At 43.4% G+C, this 22340-nt stretch overlaps 2 protein-coding genes across 3 annotated transcripts in view; both read left to right on the forward strand.

Annotated features, from left to right (window-relative positions):
- ZNF197 (zinc finger protein 197) overlaps window positions 1-22340 on the forward strand; it is a 56119-nt gene that overhangs the window by 15506 nt on the left and 18273 nt on the right. The window lies entirely within an intron of this gene.
- Window positions 432-8901, forward strand: ZNF660 (zinc finger protein 660). 2 transcript variants are annotated; one of them, XM_079795255.1, is made up of 3 exons: window positions 432-565; window positions 3494-3585; window positions 7363-8901. In XM_079795255.1, exon 3 carries the CDS (start codon window positions 7675-7677, stop codon window positions 8668-8670), a length of 996 nt encoding a protein of 331 aa, XP_079651381.1. In that variant the 5' UTR covers window positions 432-565; window positions 3494-3585; window positions 7363-7674; the 3' UTR covers window positions 8671-8901. The 2 variants fall into 2 exon arrangements, with proteins under 2 accessions (XP_079651381.1, XP_079651380.1); XM_079795254.1 differs by having other exon boundaries at window positions 7496-8901.

Below are 22340 nucleotides of genomic sequence, written 5' to 3' on the forward strand. Positions count from 1 at the left end.
CTACGTCTTTATTGATTATTGTCTCCCCTGACTTGAAGGTAAGCTCCATGGAGCAGGGAGTTCATATCCTTCCCTACTGTACTGTATCCGCAGAACCTGGAACACTGACATAGTAGGCCCCCAAAATAATTTTTATATGCTGCTGACAGTCTCCTAGCTTTGAGACTGAAAGGCGCGGGATCTGTAGAACGAAGGATGACTTTTCGGCTCAGCAGCCAGAGCTGAGCTGGCGGGGACTTCTGGGAGCCTCAGTCCCAGCCGCTCCCTACCCGAATCTCTTTCTCAGGCTCCTCCCCTTCCAGGGTCCTCCTTCTATTGGCTGAGCCCTCCAAGTCCTTTCGTCCTTCCAGCCAATAGGAGGGCAAAACTCGGTGGGAGGCGGGGCCAGAGCGCAGTCGTACGGACTGGCTGGCGAAGGGGCGAAAGGACTCCAGCCTCCCGGGCACCGAGAGGCGGAAACCTCCCGGTGCCTAGAAAAGCCAGAGGGTTGGGATGCGCGTTAGTGGGGTGTCGATGACGTAATTCTTTCTGCGCTTTGTTCCATGATGTGAGCTGTCGGAAAGGGGTATGTGGCAGCCTGGCGTGGGGGTCCGGGCCGGGTTCTGGGAGTAGGGGGCGGGGGACACCGGCCGGGAGCCCCTCCTCCACCGCTGCACGCTGCGGAGACTGGGGTGCAGCGGCTCAAGGGTCGTCGTGAGCCTCCTCCTCCCCTCGTTCGGCACTTTCCCTTTGTTTTGGGTTTCGTCCCCAGCTAGGCGAGGTTGCCCGCTCGGACCGGGCTACAGGTACTGACAGAACTGTGTCGTCCCCGCCCATGGCCAGTGGGCCGCCCTGGTAATAGCGGTCTAAGCCAGCCCAGGCTCCCAAAGGAGCCAGAACCTTGAGTGTTTGACTTAGGTCTCCCGTCCGTCCCCCTGTGTTCCTGTGAGGAAACGGACCCAGAGGGGAAGGCAGAGTCTTGCCCAGGGTTTCTGCTCATTCATCCACTGAACAAATACTTAGCACCTACCCAAGTATGCTAGCCCCTGGGTTTCAGTGTGTACAAGGCAGAGAGAGCTACACTCTGGTAGGGAAGAAATGGAACAAGCTTGAGGAGTTAGAAGCAGAGTCTGGGAATCTGGAGCGGGAAACAAAACACATGTTGAGGCCTGGTGATCCTAAGAGATGGGTAGTTATTTTTAAAAATCTCCTAGCATCCTTTTAAAACCATGTTATTGCTCCTGTCTCTCTAAACTAAAGGCACTTGACTCAGCAAAGATCCTCTCTTCTCCCTTCTGCAAACTTTTCTTGGAAGGCTGAAGTGCAGAGAACTTCTCAGTGGAAGGCACTTTGCACTTAGAGGAGACTTTTGGATGTAAAAGGAGCAGCTTAAAGGGAGTGACCATGGTGTGATGGACACAGAAGGCTTGTCTCTCACTAGTCATGTGACCGTGGACAAATCATTCAACCTCTGGGAGCTTCATTTCCTCATCTTTAAAACTAGAGGCCCAGGGCACGAAATTCATGCACTTGCGGGGGGGGGGGGGGTCCCTCAGCCTGGCCTGTGCCCTCTAGCAGTCCAGGAGACCTGGGAGGATGTCTGACTGACGGCTTAGTGCGCCTAAGCCGCTGGTTGGACATCCTTAGCATTGCCACTGAGGCGGGAGAGGCTCCCACCACTCGCCAGCCGTGAGCCTGGCTTCTGGCTGAGCGGTGCTCCCCCTGTGGGAGCTCACTGACCACCAGGGGGCAGCTCCTTCATTGAGTGTCTGTCCCCTGGTGGTCAGCACGCATCATAGTGACCAGTCATTCCACCATTTGGTCATTTGCATATTAGCCTTTTATTATGTAGGATAGGAATGATCATCCTTACTGCTCATTGCTTCCTAGGAAGGGGAGTACCCAGGGAGGGGACACTGCCCTGAGTGTCCACTTGGAGTACAGCACTCAGAGAACTCACTCATTTCTATCTGTTTACAGTGATTCAGGACCCCATTAGGAACTTCCTCACCAACCCAAGGAGGAGATCAGGCAATATCTCTGCTGGGTACATCCTCTGGAGTGAGGCCGCTGTGCACAGGAGAGAATGAGTGATGCCCTTCTCTCTTGGGCAAGTGAGACCTATACTGTGAAATTAGTTCATCTGGAGACAGGAATCTTTTTTTTATTTTTTTAATATATTTTTATTGATTTTTTTTACAGAGAGGAAAGGAGAAGGATAGAGAGTTAGAAACATCGATGAGAGAGAAACATCGATTCAGCTGCCTCTTGCACACTCCCTACTGGGGATGTGCCCGCAACCAAGGTATATGTCCTTGACCGGAATCGAACCTGGGACCCTTCAGTCCGCAGGCCGACGCTCTATCCACTGAGCCAAACCAGTTAGGGCTGGGGACAGGAATCTTGCCTGCTAGAAAATATGGGGACCAGAGATGAAAGGGAGCGTATCTGGATGTCTATCTAGGAGAGAGAGAGAGGGAGAAGTGTGCTTGTATGGGAGAGGGGGGCAGTCTGGACCTTGAGTAGTAGAGTTTGGGGATGGGAGTAAGGGTGATGTAATAGAACTCAAATTTGTCAGGAGACTTGGACTTGAGTCCCAGCTCCACTCTAAGTTCCTGTTTCCCCATATCTACATTTTGATATAAGACTAGGTGGCCTGGGAGGTTCCTTCCAGCTCTGACATTCTGAGAATCTCTTGAGTAGTTGGACTAGGTCAATGGTCGGCAAACCGCGGCTCACAAGCCACATGTGGCTCTTTGGCCCCTTGAGTGTGGCTCTTCCACAAAATACCACGGCCTGGGAGAGTCTATTTTGAAGAAGTGGCGTTAGAAGAAGTTTAAGTTTAAAAAATTTGGCTCTCAAAAGAAATTTCAATCGTTGTACTGTTGATATTTGGCTCTGTTGACTAATGAGTTTGCCGACCACTGGACTAGGTCAGTCTCTTAGGGAATTTAGGCCCTTCGATGGCCCTGTTGAGACAGAAGTGCCAAGAATGCAAATACACTGCCATGGTGTTCGAACAATATGGAGCACAAGAGGGATGAACCAGGCAGACGAGGGGTGGTGATGGTCATGTGTGGAGGATGCACATCTCACCATTCCTACCTTAGATAGAATTCGATAGAATCCTGAACTTGTTTAACTGAACATTTCAAATCACACAGCATTTACAGAGCCCTCTTTATGCCAGGCTCTGGGTGGGAGCCACATGGGAGTGTTAGGAGGGACACAGACATACACACAAGTAGTGATAGTATTAGGCAACTCTAGTTTATATTAGTTTTGTTGTGTTTTCTGAAGTACAGACATTTTTATATGGTCAGATCTATCAGTTTGCTGTTATGCCATCAGCCTTTGTTTTATGCTTAGGGTTTAGGCCTGTCCCTAAGAGTGAATAGTCTCTGTTATTTATTTTCTTTTTTTTTCTTTCTTCCTTTTAATTTTTACATGTTACTCACCTGGTTCTCTGGAATTTATTTTCAAGTGTTGCCTCTTATTCTTCACTCTATTGCAGTGAATCAGTAACCAAGGACCACGTGACCACTGCTCAGAGGGACCTGAACAGGAAGATTATCCTGGCGAATTGAAGGAATACAACCTCCCTAGGTAAAAGAATACAACGCTCTACCCACTGAGCCGGGATTCTGCCCATTGTGGGTTCCTTATAGCCTGAAATGAATGGTGGTCCTGAGATCAGAACTCTCACCCCTCAGTCTCAGGGAGTTGTGGGTCAGAGATTTGTGGGGACTCATTGGTCCTCATCCATTTGCTCGTTATCTTGAGACTGTGCTTGTGTGCACAGCTGCCTGGATACCCCTAATGCCCTGCTGGCCCTCTGGCCTCATCTGCCCCTCCTTCTACTTCTCCAGCCAGGACCCCATCTCCCTAGTCCCTGGGAATTCCAGGATTTCTAAGGGCATTTCCCATGCAGTGGGTTGAGGGCAGATAGGTTTCCTTTTGATGAAACTTCCTCAAACTAGTCCTCCCTCATCTCCTGACAAGTCTTGCTTCCTTGGTGGTTCTAGGTCCCTCAGAACTACCATGGGCTTCAGTATAGCACGTTGCATTTTCTCTTTCTTTCTACCTGCCCTTCTAACTAAGATCTCCAGCTTAGCAAGCTTATACATTTTTGTGACTGCTTTTGTCTGATCATTCTCAAATTTGCATTCCTGACATATTCCTCCTCTTCTCAAAAGTGTTTTCCCACATCCCTGTTTCTCTTAGTGATACTACCATTCAGACCTAGATCTGATGACCTTGAACTCTTTCCTTCAGTCATCCTCTAGATTCTGTCTGATGTGTGTGTATGCTTTCCTGTAATGGCTGGACTTCATTGTTCTCTTATCCTGTCATTTTCCTAGCCTAGGACCTCACTATCTCATTCGTGTGTTCATTTCTTCAACAAACATTTACTGGGCACCCAGAAAGTGGCAGGTCTCTAATGGTCCCCCATAGTGCATTCTGAGGTTGCCTCCCAACTCATTCCCTTTCCTCTTTCCTTCTTTTTTTCACCTTTAATCCATCTGGGCTAATCTTCCTAAAGTATTCTTTTTCTAATTTCATTTTTGGGTAGGACAATACAAAATTTATCATACAAACTGGGATACTTCTGTGGAGTGGGGAAAGAAAATTAAAGGTAGATTTCATTCCTCTGTTCGGAATATGTTTCCTATTGACCATCAAATCATATCCATAATTTTCCCCTCATAATTTCAGTGTTCTGACTGGTTTCATTTCAGGCAACTTGATTTTTTAATCCCTTCACTTATTCATTCAACAACAACAAATTTTCAGTGCTTGCTAGGTGCTAAGAATACATTGGTGAACAAAATGAACAGAAATCGTGCCTTCATGAAGCTTCATGTAATAGTATAATCTCCCATTTATTTCTGACTACACTGTCCTGGTCTTGACTTCAAGAAAACAATTCCTTGTCCTCGGGGCTCAGCCAAAGTTTAGCCTTTTTTTTTTTTTAATCCTCACCCAAGGATATTTTTCCATTGATTTTTAGAGAGAGGGAAAGACTGAGAGAAATATTGGATGTGGGAGAAACACATCGATTGGTTTCTCCTGCATGCGCCCTGACCAGGGCCCAAGCCGGGAAGGAGCCTGCAACCAAGGTACATGTCCTTGACCAGAATTGAACCTGGGACTCTTCAGTCCGAAGGCCAACGCTCTATCCACTGAGCCAAACCTGCTAGGGCCAAAGTTTAGCCTTTTTAAAGCACCTTTTCCCAAGCATTTTAAGTATCCCACTAATCACTCCTTTCACTGTCCCCCTTCGTCTCCTGATTGGGGACTTTGTAGATTTATAATTTGCTCTCTTATGGTTTTGTCATTTACTCCATTGTAAGCTCCTTAAATATAGATATATTTCATACTTTTTTTATTCTGCTCAGACTGCCATAACAAAATACCACAGCCTGGGTGGCTTAAACACTAGACATTTATTTTCTCACAGTATTGGAGGCTGGAGGTCCAAGATCAAGGTGATCAGCTGATTTGGTTTCTGGTGGGAGCACTTCCTGGCTTGCAGATGGCTACCTTCTTGCTGTGTGCTCACATGGGTTTTCCTCATTTTGTGCATTTGGGGGGAGGGGTAGAAGTGCAAGTGAAATTACGCTCATATGTCTTCCTATAAAGATACACTAATCCTATCAGATAGGGTCCCACCCTTATGACCTCATTTAACCCGAATTACCTTCTTAGAGGTCACTTCTCCAAATATAGTCACCTTATGATTAGGGCTTCAACATATGAATTTGGGGGAACACATTCAGTGATTAACAGTCTTTTGCCGGGGGGCATTCAATAATGGTATTTATTGCTTTGTGACAGAGCTGTGTAAATATCTGGCTATTAACATTTTCCCTGGCTGCCCCTCTCCAGAAGGCTGGAGACTGATCTTTTCCATAGCAGCCTTTAAGGATAGAATAGTTACTGTACTAGCTAAGTGGGGAGCTTGGGATCAACAAGACACCTGGGAAGATTAAATAGCAATGTGGAAAAATACTTTAAAAAATTAAGTGGAAGAAGTAAGTTGCGAAATTATATTTACTCTATACTTATAACTATATAAATGTGAATATAGACAAGTCTGGAAAGGAACATGGTAAAAGGAAAATTAGTCGTGTTAGTATCATGAGGTCATTTTTCAGTTTTCTTTTATGACCCAACCTCCTCTAGCTTTGAGGTCTGCTAGGGTCACATATATGTTTAGAGTTTCACATCAAACCTGTAGGGAGGTAGAAGAGGGCAAAGGGCCGAAACCAGTTTGGCTCAGTGGATAGAGTGTCGGCCTGCGGACTGAAAGGTCCCAGGTTCGATTCCGGTCAAGGGCATGTACCTTGGTTGCGGGCACATCCCCAGTAGGGGGTGTGCAGGAGGCAGCTGGTCGATGTTTCTCTCTCATTGATGTTTCTAGCTCTCTATCCGTCTCCCTTCCTCTCTGTAAAAAATCAATAAAATATATTAAAAAAAAAAAAAAGAAGAGGGCAAAGGGGGATAAATGGTAATGGAAAGAGACTTGACTTGGGGTGGTGAACACACAATACAATATACAGATGATGTATTATAGAATGGTACACCTAAAACCTATATAATTTTATTAACCAATGTCACCCCAATAAATTCAATAAAAATGAAAAACAAAAATCGGTAGGGAAATTCCTGATCATTCCTGGTTTCATGATCAGCCCCTCTTGATTGTACTATCCCCTACTTTCACCCTTTTGCCATCTGCAGAAACTTTATCATAATGCCATGCAAGGAGGCCCTATGAGATTTTCCCCTGCTATGCTTTAACTAATCCTGTTCCCTGTTCAGCCTCAGGTTCACCCAGTAAGACTCAGTCTGTCAGAGTGATAGCTTGGAGCAAAGTAGACAGACTGAATTAGCACATTCAGCTGGATCCAGTTATGGACCAGGCCTGCAGAGTAGGCTATGATGTGACTTGGTTCCAATATTGCAAGAATTATGTTACTCCTTATCAAGACAGAGCCCAAGATAAACAGGTGCCTAGTATCAGGACTAGAGCAAAAATGAAATCTTCAGCACACCCTAAGACAGAATCCTTGAGAAACTAATTATTTTGTGCCAGCCACTGTATCACTGGTACTAGGGGCATAGGTCAACAAGAACTAAAAGCCAAAGTGATCTGAAGATTAGTTGTTTGAACTAAGAATATTTCAGTTCATTTTTCTCTTGGGGCTAGATTAGGAGTTAGATGGCTCCAATGCTGGGAATAGAACATGAGACAGGAATAAACCAGGTTGGACTTTATACTACTCATTACTCATTCTGATGCTGGGCCTATTGGTCCATTAGCCTTTACCTTGGCCTCTATATCTAACCTCATTTTCTCATCATTTTTTTTTTTATCAGTTCCCCTTGCCTTTGAACACTAACTCTTCCATGCGAGACCCTATGGTGTACCACATCTTGTTATCCTTGGATAGTTCTCCTTCCACTAGTATGGAGAACAGGTGACATGTCGGATTTCTGTTTCTTCTGTCAGATGGTGAAACTGGGACTGAGGAGGTATTGATCCCAAAGTGTCATTCCTGAAAAAATTAAAATCTCACACATTCAGGAGAAATCCACAGAGATATTGCCAAGGAAGTCAAAATCTGGAAAGCTCCACTGAACAGAAAGAGAAGACTCAGAAGGCCACTGGAATGCTCTAAGTAAGAGAAAATGAGGAGAAAGACGAGAAGCTTCAAACACAAGGCAGTTAAAGACAATAAGACACTTCAAGAAGTGAGTGACCAAGAATCTGAAAAAGATGGTAGTCAGTTCTCTGAGCCTGCAACCACCAACAGAATTCAGGCTGAAAAGAGACAGTATGTATGTACTGAGTGTGGGAGAGCCTTTAGTCAGAGTGCAAACCTTACAGTGCATGAGCGAATCCACACAGGAGAGAAACCCTATAAGTGTAAGGAATGTGGAAAAGCCTTCAGTCACAGCTCCAACCTTGTTGTCCATCGGCGAATCCACACTGGACTGAAGCCCTACACGTGCGGTGAATGTGGGAAATCTTTCAGTGGTAAGTCCCACCTCATTCGCCACCAGGGAACCCACAGTGGGGAGAAGACTTATGAATGTAAGGAGTGTGGGAAAGCTTTTAGTCGGAGTTCAGGTCTCATTTCACATCACAGAGTTCACACTGGGGAGAAGCCCTACACGTGCATCCAGTGCGGGAAAGCCTTTAGCCGTAGCTCAAACCTCACTCAACATGAGAGAATGCACAAAGGGAAAAAAGTCTACAAATGTAAGGAGTGTGGGAAAACATGTGTATCTAATACAAAGATTATGGACCATCAGAGAATTCACACAGGGGAGAAGTCTTATGAATGTGATGAGTGTGGAAAAGCTTTCATTTTAAGGAAGACCCTTCATGAACATCAGAGACTTCATCGAAGAGAGAAACCTTACAAGTGTAATGAGTGTGGGAAAGCTTTTACTTCTAATCGAAACCTGATTGATCATCAGAGAGTTCACACTGGAGAGAAACCCTATAAATGTAATGAATGTGGAAAAACCTTCAGGCAGACTTCTCAAGTAATTCTACATTTGAGAACCCACACTAAGGAGAAACCTTATAAATGCAGTGAGTGTGGGAAAGCCTATCGTTATAGCTCACAACTTATTCAACACCAGAGAAAACATACTGAGGAGACAGAAACCTCATAAGTAACATATATTGTTGGTAGGAGGACTAATTGCTACTTCTCAGAAAAGCAGTTTTTTTCAGTATCATCAACCTTAACTCTATTTCTGAAAATCCATAAAGGGAAAGTGGTCAGAAATAGACACGGATTAGCAGAAGAGAAAGTCATACCAGCAAGGTATATAATTGAAGGAAGAAAACTAGGTTTTTAATGGTACAGGGTTTAAATGAATGACAGTCTATCCATAGAATGGTTTTGCAGCCATTGTAAAGATTTGTAAAAGAATATTTAATGCCATGGGGGAAATGATTTGGATAAAGTGGAAGATAAAAGAAAAAACAATGAAATATGATCTAAATTATAAACAAAACAAAACATCTATGCATAGGGAAAAAGTGGAAATTAATGCCAAACTAAAATCTTAACAGTGATTATCTCTGGGTGATAGGCTTATAAATGATTTCTATTTTCTTCTTTATACTTTCCTGTATTTTTTAGATTTTCTACAAGGAGAATGTACTAGTTTTATATTTAGGGGAAAGTATGGTATTTTAAAAATACCACGAGTACATGCTCATTTTCACTAAACAGTGTTAGGCAAGGTGCATGGAACATAGACTCTAAAATCCACACACTGCCACGTGGTAGCAGTGCAACCATGAGCAAGTCACTTCCTTTTAGAGCCTGTTTTCCTGTTTAGTAAAAGCATAAACACCAGTCCTTGGCCTTTTTTCAGCTTTAAGACAAGCTGACTGTATAGTTGTCAATAAAATGTATATCCATTTACACACTGTTAGGTTATTAGAACACAGCAAACATTTACTATATCCTCCTCTCCCACAGTTGTAGATGGATCCACAGATAATAGAGATCCGCCAAGGCCCCATCTGCTCAATATGTCTACAAAACCAGCAAGACATGTCCTTATGACACTGAAACAATTGCAGGTCCAAAACTTTTCAAGAGAGCATAATCTAAAAGCAGGAGAAGATGCGTCCACATGTTATGTAGAGTTTAGTAGCTAACAGTGTAGACTTTGGGGTCGGAGACACACGTGTTCTATTCCCAAATTGACACACTAGCTTGTCAGTTTTCTCCTGGCTTCAGATGTATCTGTAAAAAGGGACTGGCTACCTACCTCATAGGGTTGTCGTGTTAAATGAGATCATAATGCATGTAATGTGTGACAAGCTCGGCGTGTGGTAAATAATAATTGGTTAAGTATAGGACGTTGGAGGAGTGTTTCTAAACACTTAGCAAGAGTCATTACAGAACAGTTTTCCCTAAGGTGGCATTTAGGATATTTTCAGGTGTAATGAACACGAAGCCAAGTACCGAAACCTTAAGAACATTGTTTACTTAAGGACAAGTCTATAGGTAAACAGTTCCAAGTTTTGTTTGGCAACTCAGCAGTTTATCAAACTTCCATCTTAACTGCGTAATTTTCAGCATGGTGGCTTTCATTTTTTTTTTTTTTTTTTTTGCAGCCTCATGGTTGCAGGATGATGGCCACAGCTTCAAGCTCTTCCCACAACTCCTTCAAACTCAGGACGTGAGGAAAGGAGCTGAGACTTTCTCATCTGGTTCCTTTCTCCTTTTATCATTGAGGAAAGCCTTTCCCAGAAGGAGGAAGGGATGCTGAGCAGTCACTTCCGCAGGTGCTCACGAGCTTCCTCTGCCTTTATGTCCAGCCCTCCGAGAAGGCCTTAGACCAGTGGTCGGCAAACTGCGGCTTGCGAGCCACATGTGGCTCTTTGGCCCCTTGAGTGTGGCTCTTCCACAAAATACCACGGCCTGGGTGAGTCTATTTTGAAGAAGTGGCGTTAGAAGAAGTTTAAGTTTAAAAAATTTGACTCTAAAAAGAAATTTCAATCGTTGTACTGTTGATATTTGGCTCTGTTGACTAATGAGTTTGCCGACCGCTGCCTTAGACCATTTTCAACCAGCATTTTAAACTTTTAAGTCCGTAGCTCAAAATCCATCCGGGAACACTTAGAATCTTCCCGTACTTAACTTGGCCATTCGTTCCTCTTTCTTTGAAGACAGTGAATCTCTAAGTCTAATGCCATTTGTCTTATGCACATAGTAATGTATTGTTTCAGAAACGTTTGAGGTGTTATCTTGTTTAACCCTTTTAACTTTTGTACAAGAAAATTGAATCTCAGTGAGGTTAGGTGATAGGCTAATTAGTGGTTGGAGTCAGGATTTGAACTCAGATCTGACTTTCAAGTCCGTGCTTTCTTCCTTATACCAAAGTGCCTCAGCCCACCCTGGTGGTTTTATATGTGAGTGGGAGACCAGTTGGGATTCTTCTGAGTAGCCACTTCTGTGAAAAGTGATTATTTCATCATGGTTTTATAAGGAAGATGCTATTGGTCTTTTCTGAGTTAGATTTGTGGATTATAATTTAGTTTTAGGGAATATATATACATATATATATTCTTTGCTGTTACTGGAAAGGAGGAAATGGAAAGTATGAAGGGTATATTTGTGTAAAAGAGGACTTACTTAGCTTTGTCCTATTTTCTTTTTTTTAATCATCACCTGAGGTTATTTTTCTGTTGATTTTTAGAGAGTGGAAGAGAGAGGGAAAGACAGAGAGAAGCATCCATGTGAGAGAGAGACACATCGATTGGTTGCCTCTTACACAAGCCCTGACTAGGGCCCAGTACGTGCCTTTGACCGGAATTGAACCTGGGACCTTTCAGTCTTCAGGCCAACGCTCTATCCACTGAGCCAAACCGGCTAGGGGTGGCTTTGTTCTATTTTCATAAGATAGTGTCTTACACATAATTTTATTGTATAATAGTCCCTCCTTGCATAATTATCCAAGCAAGGTTTAGAGGGTCTGGAACAGATTGCTGCATTCAGGGGATAGGACAGAATCCTTGGGAATATGAAGAGGCATTATTTTTAGCCACAGACATCTTGGCTGTGTAGAATTGTTCTTGTGTGGAATAGAAATACATATGTTTCTTTTTTTTAGAGAAAGGAAGGGAGAGGGATAGAGAGATAGAAACATCAATGAGAGAGAAACATTGATTGGCTGCCTCCTGCACTCCCCTCTGACTGGTGATTAAGCCCGCAACCCAAGCATGTGCCCTGACCTGGAATCGAATTTGCAACCTCCTGGTTCACGGGTCAGTGCTCAACCACTGTGCCACACTGGCCAGGCACATATATTTCTTTTTAGTTGTGAGAAAAAGTGTGAAAGTCTCATTTTATATAGCCTTGATTAAAGGGAAATATGAAAGAAAGATTCTTGCATAGAGAGGGGAGTGTCTCCCTAGGCTTAGAGATACTTTTCATTGATGGCGTGTACTGTGTCAGATCTTACTTGGAACTGAGAAGAAAACTGAAACCAAAAGGAGCATTAAATAGCTGAGTAGTTCTGTTGAATCTAAATCCCAGAAGACTAAATTTTAACTCTGTATCCTCAGCCACAGACTTCATTGTTTTTCAATCAAATATAGATAAAATAGTATCCTATTATTAGATTGTTTTTAGAAACTAGACTGTTTTTAATCACCTCTGAAGTTATAAAACTGGAGTCATAATACTGTTTTTGCAGGAAGTAGTTATAATTTTTCCAATAAATATCTGTTATTTACTTGTTATAAATATCACCAATTTTTCTTTTTCTTTTCGCTTCCTTCCTTTGTTCAGAATAGGAAGCAAACAGTTCCGTTTGCTTTTCTTTAAGCAGATATCTTTGGAATGAAGAAGTGATTCTGGCTTGTTTCTGATTCAAATGCAGGCTTGTTTTCATACTTGTGTTGCAGAAGACCAAAGAAAACCAAGGACGCTTCTAAGAAAAAGGAAGGACACTGTTTAATACACCGGCGGACTCAGGGAACAGCCTTCCAAATCTGAGTGAAGGAACACGCATGGGGCTTTCCTTTATATCTCCCTCCCTGTGGTCCTTGTCCCGCAAATATGGATTATGCTTCCGGTCCTTTTCTCGGGCCTTGCAAGAAAGCCCCAGGTGTTGGGGATCTCCAGGCCATATCTGATGGTCTGGCCTGGCGCCAGCGTTACTAACACTCCCTCTGGGCAGTGCACTGTTCACAGTAACAGGTTCTGCAAGACCAGTATCTGGGAAGGGGATAGGGACTTAATTATAGGTTATTAGGAATGTACACTGAGCTTGCTGGCTTGGATTCAGATCACTAGCCCCAAATATCAAGGTTACATTGGAATTAGCCTTTTTAGCCTTCTCACTTGTAATATGTAAATGAAAGCTCACGAGCCATTATATGGTGTCCTCTGTTAGTTTCTCTGAAGACTTGTACAGCCACTTATCCCACCTCCTCTCTGGCCTCATCTGAGTTTCAAACCTGTATTATTACGTGGACCTCCCTTGGCTGTATGAAACCTGCCATGTTCCCAAAGTCCATCTTGGCGTCAGAAGGTAGGCTTGTGAGGGGCAAAACAGGAGATGGCAGACTCCTTTCTGACACGTAGATACAGGACCTGACTGGTTCTCACTCCTCCCAGTGACCTTTCAAGTCCACGTGACACAGTTTGTGTTTATTGAAGACATGCAAAAGCTGTAAGCAGTCTTTGAAACTAAGGCCAGTGGACCCCAAATCTGGAAATCACAGGAGGTAATTTCACACATTCAAACACATTTCCCGGGCCCACCAAGTCAGCACATCTGGAGCAGGGCCTAGGAATCTGTGTAAAACAAAACTTTCTCAACGGGGATTGAAGAAAAGACTCCATTAGGAGCGTTCTCTCCTCACATGACTGTTTTGTAATAATTATTCATTTTTCCTCAGAAGAGCCGGTGGATCACAAAATTATTGAGACATATACCAAAGTTTGTATAATCATGACAAATTTGCAACCAGTTTACAGAGTGTGAAAGAAAATGCTGTCATATTTGCAGTGTTGGCTTACCCACAAAATTTAGCAGAGATTCCTGGTGGTTTTTAAAAAAAATACATTTTTATTTATTTCAGAGAGGGAGAGGGAGAGACAGAAACATCAATGATGAAAGAGAGAATCATTGATTGGCTGCCTCCTTCATGCCCTGACTGGGAATCAAACCATGACCTCCTGGTTCATAGGTTGATGCTCAATCACTGAATCACTGGCTGGGCAAGATTCATGTTTTTTAAAAGATACAATATAACAATATGGCAAGCCAGATAATCATAAAGCCTGTTGGCTACAAAACAACCTTGAAATACTAGATAAAACTTAAACATCCTTTAAAAGGACTTTTAAAGAAAGTGAAATAAATCCTCAGAGGCTAAAATGAAGTGGAGGCCAGAAAGGAAATGGGTGATGATGCCTTGGGTGATATGAGGCAGTTTGGTGATCTTGGTCCAAGGGACTGAGATTTTCTCAGCTGCAAGGGCAGGATTTGAGTTTTGGGTCTTTGAAGAGGTGGAGAATTGGAACTGAGATCTTTAGAAGCTGCCCAGATGTTTATAGGGCTACACCCCAGTGAAAATAACATGAAATTAGGCATGTACATTTCTAAGTATACATGGAACAGTTATTTTAACAATTTAAACATTTGAGTTATCTAATTGTTGAGCTTTCTGGGGGGTAAACTCAAGACAGGATAACATGCAGCAAATTTACTGGAGAGTGTAACTGGGCTTAACACCTGTAGGGAAGGAAGAAAGTGGAATTAGTAGTAGGAGAAGTTAGCTGTGTTGCAGTCACAGAATTACTCGTGTTGCTTGTGTTGGCTTTGGCCTCAGTTAGACTGGGAAAACCTTTCAAAATTGCCCAAACTTGAGGTGAGAAGTCTGGGCCTTTACACCCCTTCGTTGACAAGTCATTGAATACAAGCTCTACCACATCACCAGAAAGGGGTAGCGTGATCTTGGGTGAGGTAGACTTCTTCAGCTGACTGTGTTTGGAACTAAGGTAGTTCCTGGAGAGGGCAGGCAACTGAGGGCTTTCCGCCTGCACCTCCACTGAGCTGGGGAGAAGGGGACCAGTTAGAGGAATCCAGACAGTGCACGGATGTCCTCTACACTGATCACAATGCACTTAGAATAGAAAAGGTTTGGCTTTTCTCAGGTGGCCTGTCCCCTTTTTCACCTTTCCCTTTATTATGAGTTCCCTCATTCCTACAAGGTTCGTCCCTGAGGATGTAAAGGTGGTTGGTGGTTGGGGATGTGGGTGGGGGTTATCTCCAAGATGGACATCCAAATCTGAGTTCTTCTAAGTGACACTGACCAGAATCTATCCACCATGGGTGCCCTTCAGGGCCTAGATAAACTATTCTGTAACTAATACTCTAAACTATAGTTGGAGGAATCTAGGTGTGATGGTTAATTTTATGGGCCAGCTTGACTACAGAATGCCCATATATTTGGTTAAGAGTTATTCTGGATGTGTCCATGAGGGTGTCTCTGGGTGAGGTTAGCATTTGAATTAGTAGGCTGAGTAAAGCAGATTGCCCTCCCTAATACGGGTAGGCCTCATCCAATCTGTTGGAGGCCTGAATAGAACAAAAATGTAGTGGAAGGATTTGTTCTCTTTCTGCCTGTTTTGGAGCCGGGACATCGGTCTTCTCCTGCTTTTGGACTCCGTCTGGGATTTTCACCATCAGCTTTCCTGTTCTGAGGCCTTTAGACTTGGACTCAAAGTATACCTTCGGCTCTCCTGGGTCTCAAACTTGTGGACTGAAGATCTTGGGACTTCTCAGCCTCCATAATCATGTGAGCCAGTTCCTTATATCCACCTCCTGTTGGTTCTGTTCCCTGAAAACCCCTGATAAGTATCTTCAGGGATATGTCAAACCAATAAATGCCCTTTGGAGGTGACTGAGATTTGTTCTTTGCTGTGGCTATTTTCCATGGGACCTTATCCGAGGAAACAAAGTCATGTTTAGCTTGGTGTAAGGGCACAAACATCATCGGGGTAGTTAGTTACTTGAGAAGAGGCTGCAGGCAGAGTGCTGACAGTTCAAGGCGGGGCTAAGATCTCAGAACCTTGATCAACTAATACGGAAATCCCAGTCTGAATGTTAAGGTGTTTCTCAACTTTCTATAAAACTCCACGCATACCCTGGCTGGTGTTTCTCGGTGGTTAGAGTGTCAGCCTGACATCAAAGGGTTGCGGGTTCAATTCCCCGTCAAGGGTACCTGTACCTGGATTGCAGGTTCATCCTGCCCTGGTAGGGGCGAGTGGGGGAGGCAACCAATTGATGTGTCTCACCGCCCCCCATCCCGCCTCCCTCCTTCCCTCTCTAAAAATCAATCGAAAAATATCTACTGGTGAGGATTACCAAAACAAACAAACTCCATTCTACCAGGGTTGCTTTTAATGCAAATTGGTATGTGACTGATCTATGACAAAGGGTCTGGTATAATTCTTACCTCCCCAGAAAGGAAGATAACCGTGCCCTCCTGCCAAGTTAAGACAGAGTAGGACAGGAGAACCACAAACACAGGAGTTGTGTAAATCTTGCTTCTCAGAGGTAAAGTGGTGCATTATCTCATCACTCGGGCAAGAGATACACCCACAAGTAAATGAATTCACGAGGGGGTCATTTTTAGCCATGTTATTACTTATGGTAAGAAATGCATAGGTTTGGCTCAGTGGATAGAGCCTCTGCCTGCAGACTGAAGGGTCCCAGGTTCGATTCCGGCCAAGGGCACATGCCTGGGTTGCGGGCTCGATCCCCAGTAGGGGGTGTGCAAGAGGCAGCCAATCAATGATTCTCATCATTGATGTTCCTATCTCTCTTCCTTTCCCTTCCTCTCTAAAATCAATAAAAATATATTAAAAAAAAAAAAGAAAGAAAGAAATGCATAGGTTCAAGAATAGAGAGGAAAAGGTGCCCAGGAGGTCAATATGAGAAATTACTCCCAACCAACCTCAATTTACATGCAAATTAAAACAGGTCCAGCCGAAACCGGTTTGGCTCAGTGGATAGAGCGTCGGCCTGCGGACTCAAGGGTCCCAGGTTTGATTCCGGTCAAGGGCATGTACCTTGGTTGCGGGCATATCCCCAGTAGGGGGTGTGCAAGAGGCAGCTGATCGATGTTTCTCTCTCATCGATGTTTCTAACTTTCTCTACCTCTCTGTAAAAAATCAATAAAGTATATTTTAAAAAAAGAAAAAAAATAAAACAGGTCCAACTGGAGGCCACAGCAGCCCTCCCACTCCTTCGCTGGGAGGCACCAAGACCCAAGGGCCCCCAAGCTCAGCCACTCGAGCCTCCTGTAGAAAAAGCGAGGAGCCATAGAGATGTGGCTTCCTAGACCTAGACAGTTGGGAGGTGGGCGTGGCGAGCAGCCGGAAGTCGAGGGCCCCGCGGGGACCCCCCACCCCCCCCCATTATTCCGGGCCTCCACTGCCGGCGCGTCTAGTTCTCCTGTCACCTCCCAGCGTCCCGGCGCCCAGGCGACGGCGCCCAAAGCCGGAGCCGCCGCGGGAGCCCGGGTGAGCGGGTGCGCTGGGGTCGGGTGGGCATGCGCGGAGGGCGTCCCGGGTGCGCGCCGGAGCTCGCCGGGCGGCGCTGCCCTCGCCCGCGCCCCTCCCCGCCGCTGACCGCCGCGCTGTCCCTCCTCGGCTCCGAGTGGAGGAGGGCGCTGCGGCCTCGGCTTGGGCAGCTGCCGGCTTGGGGAGGCTCTGAGGACAGCACCGAGGAGCCGGCGTCTGGCCCCGTGCCCGAGCCCCAGAGCACGCATTGCCCCCGGGAGGACGCACCCGGGCAGCCGGGGTCCCCAGCCGAGGGGTCCAATCTTCTCGGAGACGGATGCCCAGACACCCCTGGAGACGTGCCCGGAGCAGAGGCCCCCGGACTTCTGGGGACTTTTTTCTCTTCCTGGAGGGATGGACCAAGTCCCATCCTTTAATTTTGTAATATAACGGTATTTAAAAAGCCAACTTAGACTACCTGTGTCACCGTTACTTTAGAAAATATACAGGGTGTCCCCCCCCCCCCGCAAAAAAAAAGGATACACACTTTGATTATAAAGTCAGTGTTTATTAACATACAGTTCATTTTCAAAATTTAAAAGACTCTACAGAAATGAATACTTTTTTTTTTTGCCAATGCCTGTTTTCAAACATGACCATTCTGGTCCAGGCACTGCTGATAACAGGCAGCAATCGAATCAAGAATCATTTCGTTCAGTATTTGTGCGCCCTCAATCTGTCCACGGTTGTTGGTTTTGTACTGTAAACTTTATCTTTTGTGTATTCCCATTAAAAAAACAATCTAGTGGCACTTGAGGATAAATTTTCTTTGTTCAAAGCTTAGTCTGGCTTAACTGATTTCAAATCAGTTAAACCTGAAAAGGAGTGGAAATTAAGTGAGTTATGAGCTGGTGAAGTGTGTATACATTTTTTTAGGATACCCTATATTTAACACTACTGAAATCCTAAAACTCAGAATAAGTGTTGCCCTTTGCAAGAGAGGTCTTTGCTAACGTGTCAGTGACTATGTGTATATAATTATTGTTTTGTTACCGTTTTACAGCTTGCCAGATTAAAACTTGATAATGAACTGTCATTTGGAAACCATTGCTTCCGAATAGTTTGGGTTTCAAAGTCTTGTCTCAGATAGCATTATTTTGGACTTTTGGAATTAGAGCCCCTGAATTCAGAACTTGCTCATGCAGCTTAACTCGTTGAGTGAATCACTTAGCTGCGCTGAGCCTTTTTTGTTCTTAACCATGGCTCACAAACCTTTTGTTAGAAGCAAACAAAATGTATGTTTAAATATTTGTTACTTGCATCTGCAAAGTAAGAGTAAATAAGAGTTCTGGTAATTTACTGTAGAACATCATTTAGAAACCCATTTTTTTCAGACTAAATGTATGTGTGTATGCATGTATTTAATAGGCTTTATTTTTTAGAGCAGCTTTAGGTTCACAGGAAAATGGAACAGAAGGTACAGAGAGAGTTCCTCTGTACTCCCTGGCCCCACTCATTCATAGCCTTTTCCACATTAACATCCCCTACCAGAGTGGTACATTAGTTAGAATTTATGAATTATATAAAATCCTTAGACTGCATTAGGGTTCACTCTTTGTGTTGTATATTCTATGGGGCTTTTTGTTTGTTTGTTTAATCTATTTTTATTGATTTCAGAGAGGAAGGGAGAGATAGGAACATCCATGATGAGAGAGAATCATTGATCAGCTGCCTCCTGCATGCCCCCTACTCGGAATTGAGCCCGCAACTCGGGCATGTGTCCTTGACCAGAATCATATCTGGGACCATTTGGTCCACAGGCCATTGCTCTATCCATTGAGCAAGACCAGCTAGGGCATTCTAAGGGTTTTGATAAATGTATATTGACATGTATCCACCATTATACAGGGTGGAGCAAAAGTAGGTTTACAGTTGTGAGTACAAAAAAACAGAGTTTCCTCTTGTATTATTATTTAATTACTAGAGGCCCGGTGCATGAAATTCCTGCAAGAGTAGGCCTTCCTTCCCCTGGCTGCTGGCACCAGCTTCCCTCAGGCACCCGGGATTTGGGCTTCTCTCGCAGTCCTGGCTTCGGCTTCATCTGGAAGGTCCTCTGGTCTAATTAGCATATTATGTTTTTATTATTATAGATTGTTTTATTTTCCATATGAGCAACTGTAAGCATACTTTTGCCCCACCCTGTAATATCATACAGAGTAGATTCACTGCTCTAAAAATCCTCTATGCTCTGCCTAGTCTTTCTTCTTTCCCCCTCCCCCTGGCAACCACTGATCTTTTTTTTTTTTTTAACATATTTTATTAATTTTTTACAGAGAGGAAGGGAAAGGGATAGAGAGTTAGAAACATCGATGAGAGAGAAACATCGATCAGCTGCTTCCTGCACACCACCCAGTGGGCATGTGCCCGCAACCAAGGCACATGTCCTCGACCGGAATCGAACCCGGGACCCCTCAGTCCGCAGGCCGACGCTCTATCCACTGAGCCAAACCGGTCAGGGCAACCTCTGATCTTTTTATGGTCTCCATAGTTTTGCCTTTCAAAAATACCCTATAGTAGGCATTGTATAGTATATAGTCTTCTTTTCAGATTGGCTGTTTCACTTAGTATTATGCATTAAAGTTTCCTCTGTGTCTTTTCATGGCTTAATAGCTTGTTTTGTTTGTTTTTAGTATTGAATAATATTCCATTGTCTGGATGTGCCACAGTTTATTCACCTACGGAAGGACATCTGGGTTGCTTCTAGATGTTGGCAATTATGAATAAAACTACCGTAAACATCTGTGTGCAGATTTTTGTGTGAATATATATTTTCAACTCCTTCCAATATCAAGGGGTACAATTGCTAGGTAATATGGTAAGAGTATGTTTAGTTTTGTAAGAAACTGCCAAATTGTCTTCCAAAATACCCATACTATTCTGCATTCCCACCAGCAACGAATGAGAGTTCTTGTTGCTCCACATGCTCCCCAGCATTTGGTGCTGTAAGTGTTCTGGATTTTGGCCATTCTAGTAGGTGTGTAGTGGCATCTCGTTGTTTTCCTTTGCATTTCCCTGATGACATATGATGTGGAGCATATTTTCATACACTTATTTGGAATCTATATATCTTCTTTCGTGAGATGTTTGTTAAAATCTTAGGGCTGTTTTTTAATTGAGGTGTTTTCTTATTGTTGAGTTTTAAGAGTTCTTTGTATGAAATATACAAAGGATAACAGTCCTTTGCCAGATATGAGTGTCTTTTGCAAATATTTTTTCCCAGTTAAAGACTTTCTTACAAAGGACTGTTATTCTCTTGACATTGCCTTTTGCAGGTCAGAAGTTTTTTGTTTTAATGAAATCCAGCTTATGAGCTGTTTATTTTTGGATCAGTGCTGGAGTTGGGTAAATACATTCATAAAAAGAGGGAGGAGCTATGTACCAACAAGGAAGATCCACTGAGATACATTGTTAATTGAGGGAAGAAGATGCAGTACGTGATTCATGGTGTTCTATCATTTGTGAGAAAAGAGAATTACAGAAAGAAAAATGTAAAGTAAAACCTTTTTACTGATGTGTGCCACGTACAGTACAGGACCACCTTGTTCTGCCTCTCAACAGTCCTTAGAATTTGACTTCTGTTTATTTCTCTGCTCTGCTCCTGCAACCTTACCTCTAGAGCTTACTTTCCTTTTTTTGGTTTGAAAAGCATATTTCTAACAGAGCTGTATGTCCCTCCCTTGATTTTGAAAGTATGTTTCTTCCTGGAATGGCTTTTCTAATATTCCAGTGTTTTTTAAAAATTTTTTCCTTTAGCCGAAACCAGTTTGGCTCAGTGGATAGAGCGTCAGCCTGCGGACTCAGGGTCCCAGGTTCGATTCCGGTCAAGGGCATGTATGTTGGGCGCGGGCACATCCCCAGTGGGGGGCATGCAAGAAGCAGCTGATCGATGTTTCTCACTCATCCAAGTTTCTAACTCTCTATCTCTCACCCTTCCTCTCTGTAAAAAATCAATACAAATATATTTAAAAAATATATATATATATTTAAAAAAAAATTTTTTTTCCTTTAAAGCCCATTCCAAGTTTACTTTCATGAATTCTTTCTGTGCTTGTTTGCCCTCCTATTAGTTATACTTACACATTATATTGAAATTGTATTTATGTTTCTGCCTCCATTGCTCATTTATAAGCATGCTAAATAAAATTAATGAAGGTGCTGTCCTATATCACTGATACAGATATAACGCATATATTTGTATCAGTGATATATGAAAAGGTATTTTTTTTTAAATACATTTTATTGATTTTTTTACAGAGAGGAAGGGAGAGGGATAGAGAGTTAGAAACATCGATCAGCTGCCTCCTGCACACCTACTGGGGATGTGCTCACAACCAAGGTACATGCCCTTGACCGGAATCGAACCTGGGACCTTTCAGTCCGCAGGCCGACGCTCTATCCACTGAGTCAAACCGGCTAGGGCTGAAAAGGTATTTAAAACTATACCTTTTTTGGCCCAACAGTTTTTTTTCTAGGAATTTTTCCTGAAGAGATAAACAGATTTGTAACCAAAAGTTTATTAGCAAGGATAGTCATTGTGGCCTAATTTATAATAGAGGGAAATGATAAATAATTTAAATATATAATAACAGGGAACTCTTTAAGTATGAATGGACTCATGTGCTCTTAAAAATAATGATGGCTAGCTCTGACCGGTTTGGCTCAGTGGATAGAGCGTCGGCCTGCGGACTGAAGAGTCCCTGGTTCGATTCGTCAAGGGCATGTACCTTGGTTGTGGGCACATCCCCAGTAGGAGGTGTGCAGGAGGCAACTGATCGAACTGATCGATGTTTCTCTCTTATTGATGTTTCTAATTCTCTCTTTTCTTTTTTTTTCACACTTAAGTGGTTTATTAGATTTTCTCCCAAGGTACCAATGGGAAAAGTTTTCTAATTCTCTATCCCTCTTCCTTCCTCTCTGTAAAAAATAAATAAAATATATTGGAAAAAAAATAATAATGACTACTTAATATTATGTTCACAACAATACGTGTGGGAAGTAAGTTCCAGAGCAGTACAGTTGGATCCAGTCTTGTGCTCCAAATTGGTGCAGAGAGCAAGGACTGGAAGAACACTGTCCTGAACATAGCAGGGATTATTCCTGGTTTCGTGTGTGTTTTCTGGTTTTACAAGTTTTCTGTTTTGTAATAAAATTGTATCAGGATTAAGACCATGGTTACTTGTTGACTTCACAGAACATAGGAAAGAATGCAAGTTACAGAAGGTTAACTAACATTTGAAT

The sequence above is a fragment of the Cnephaeus nilssonii genome (genome assembly GCF_951640355.1).
Source record: "Cnephaeus nilssonii genome assembly, chromosome: 17".
Classification (NCBI taxonomy): Eukaryota; Metazoa; Chordata; class Mammalia; order Chiroptera; family Vespertilionidae; genus Cnephaeus; species Cnephaeus nilssonii.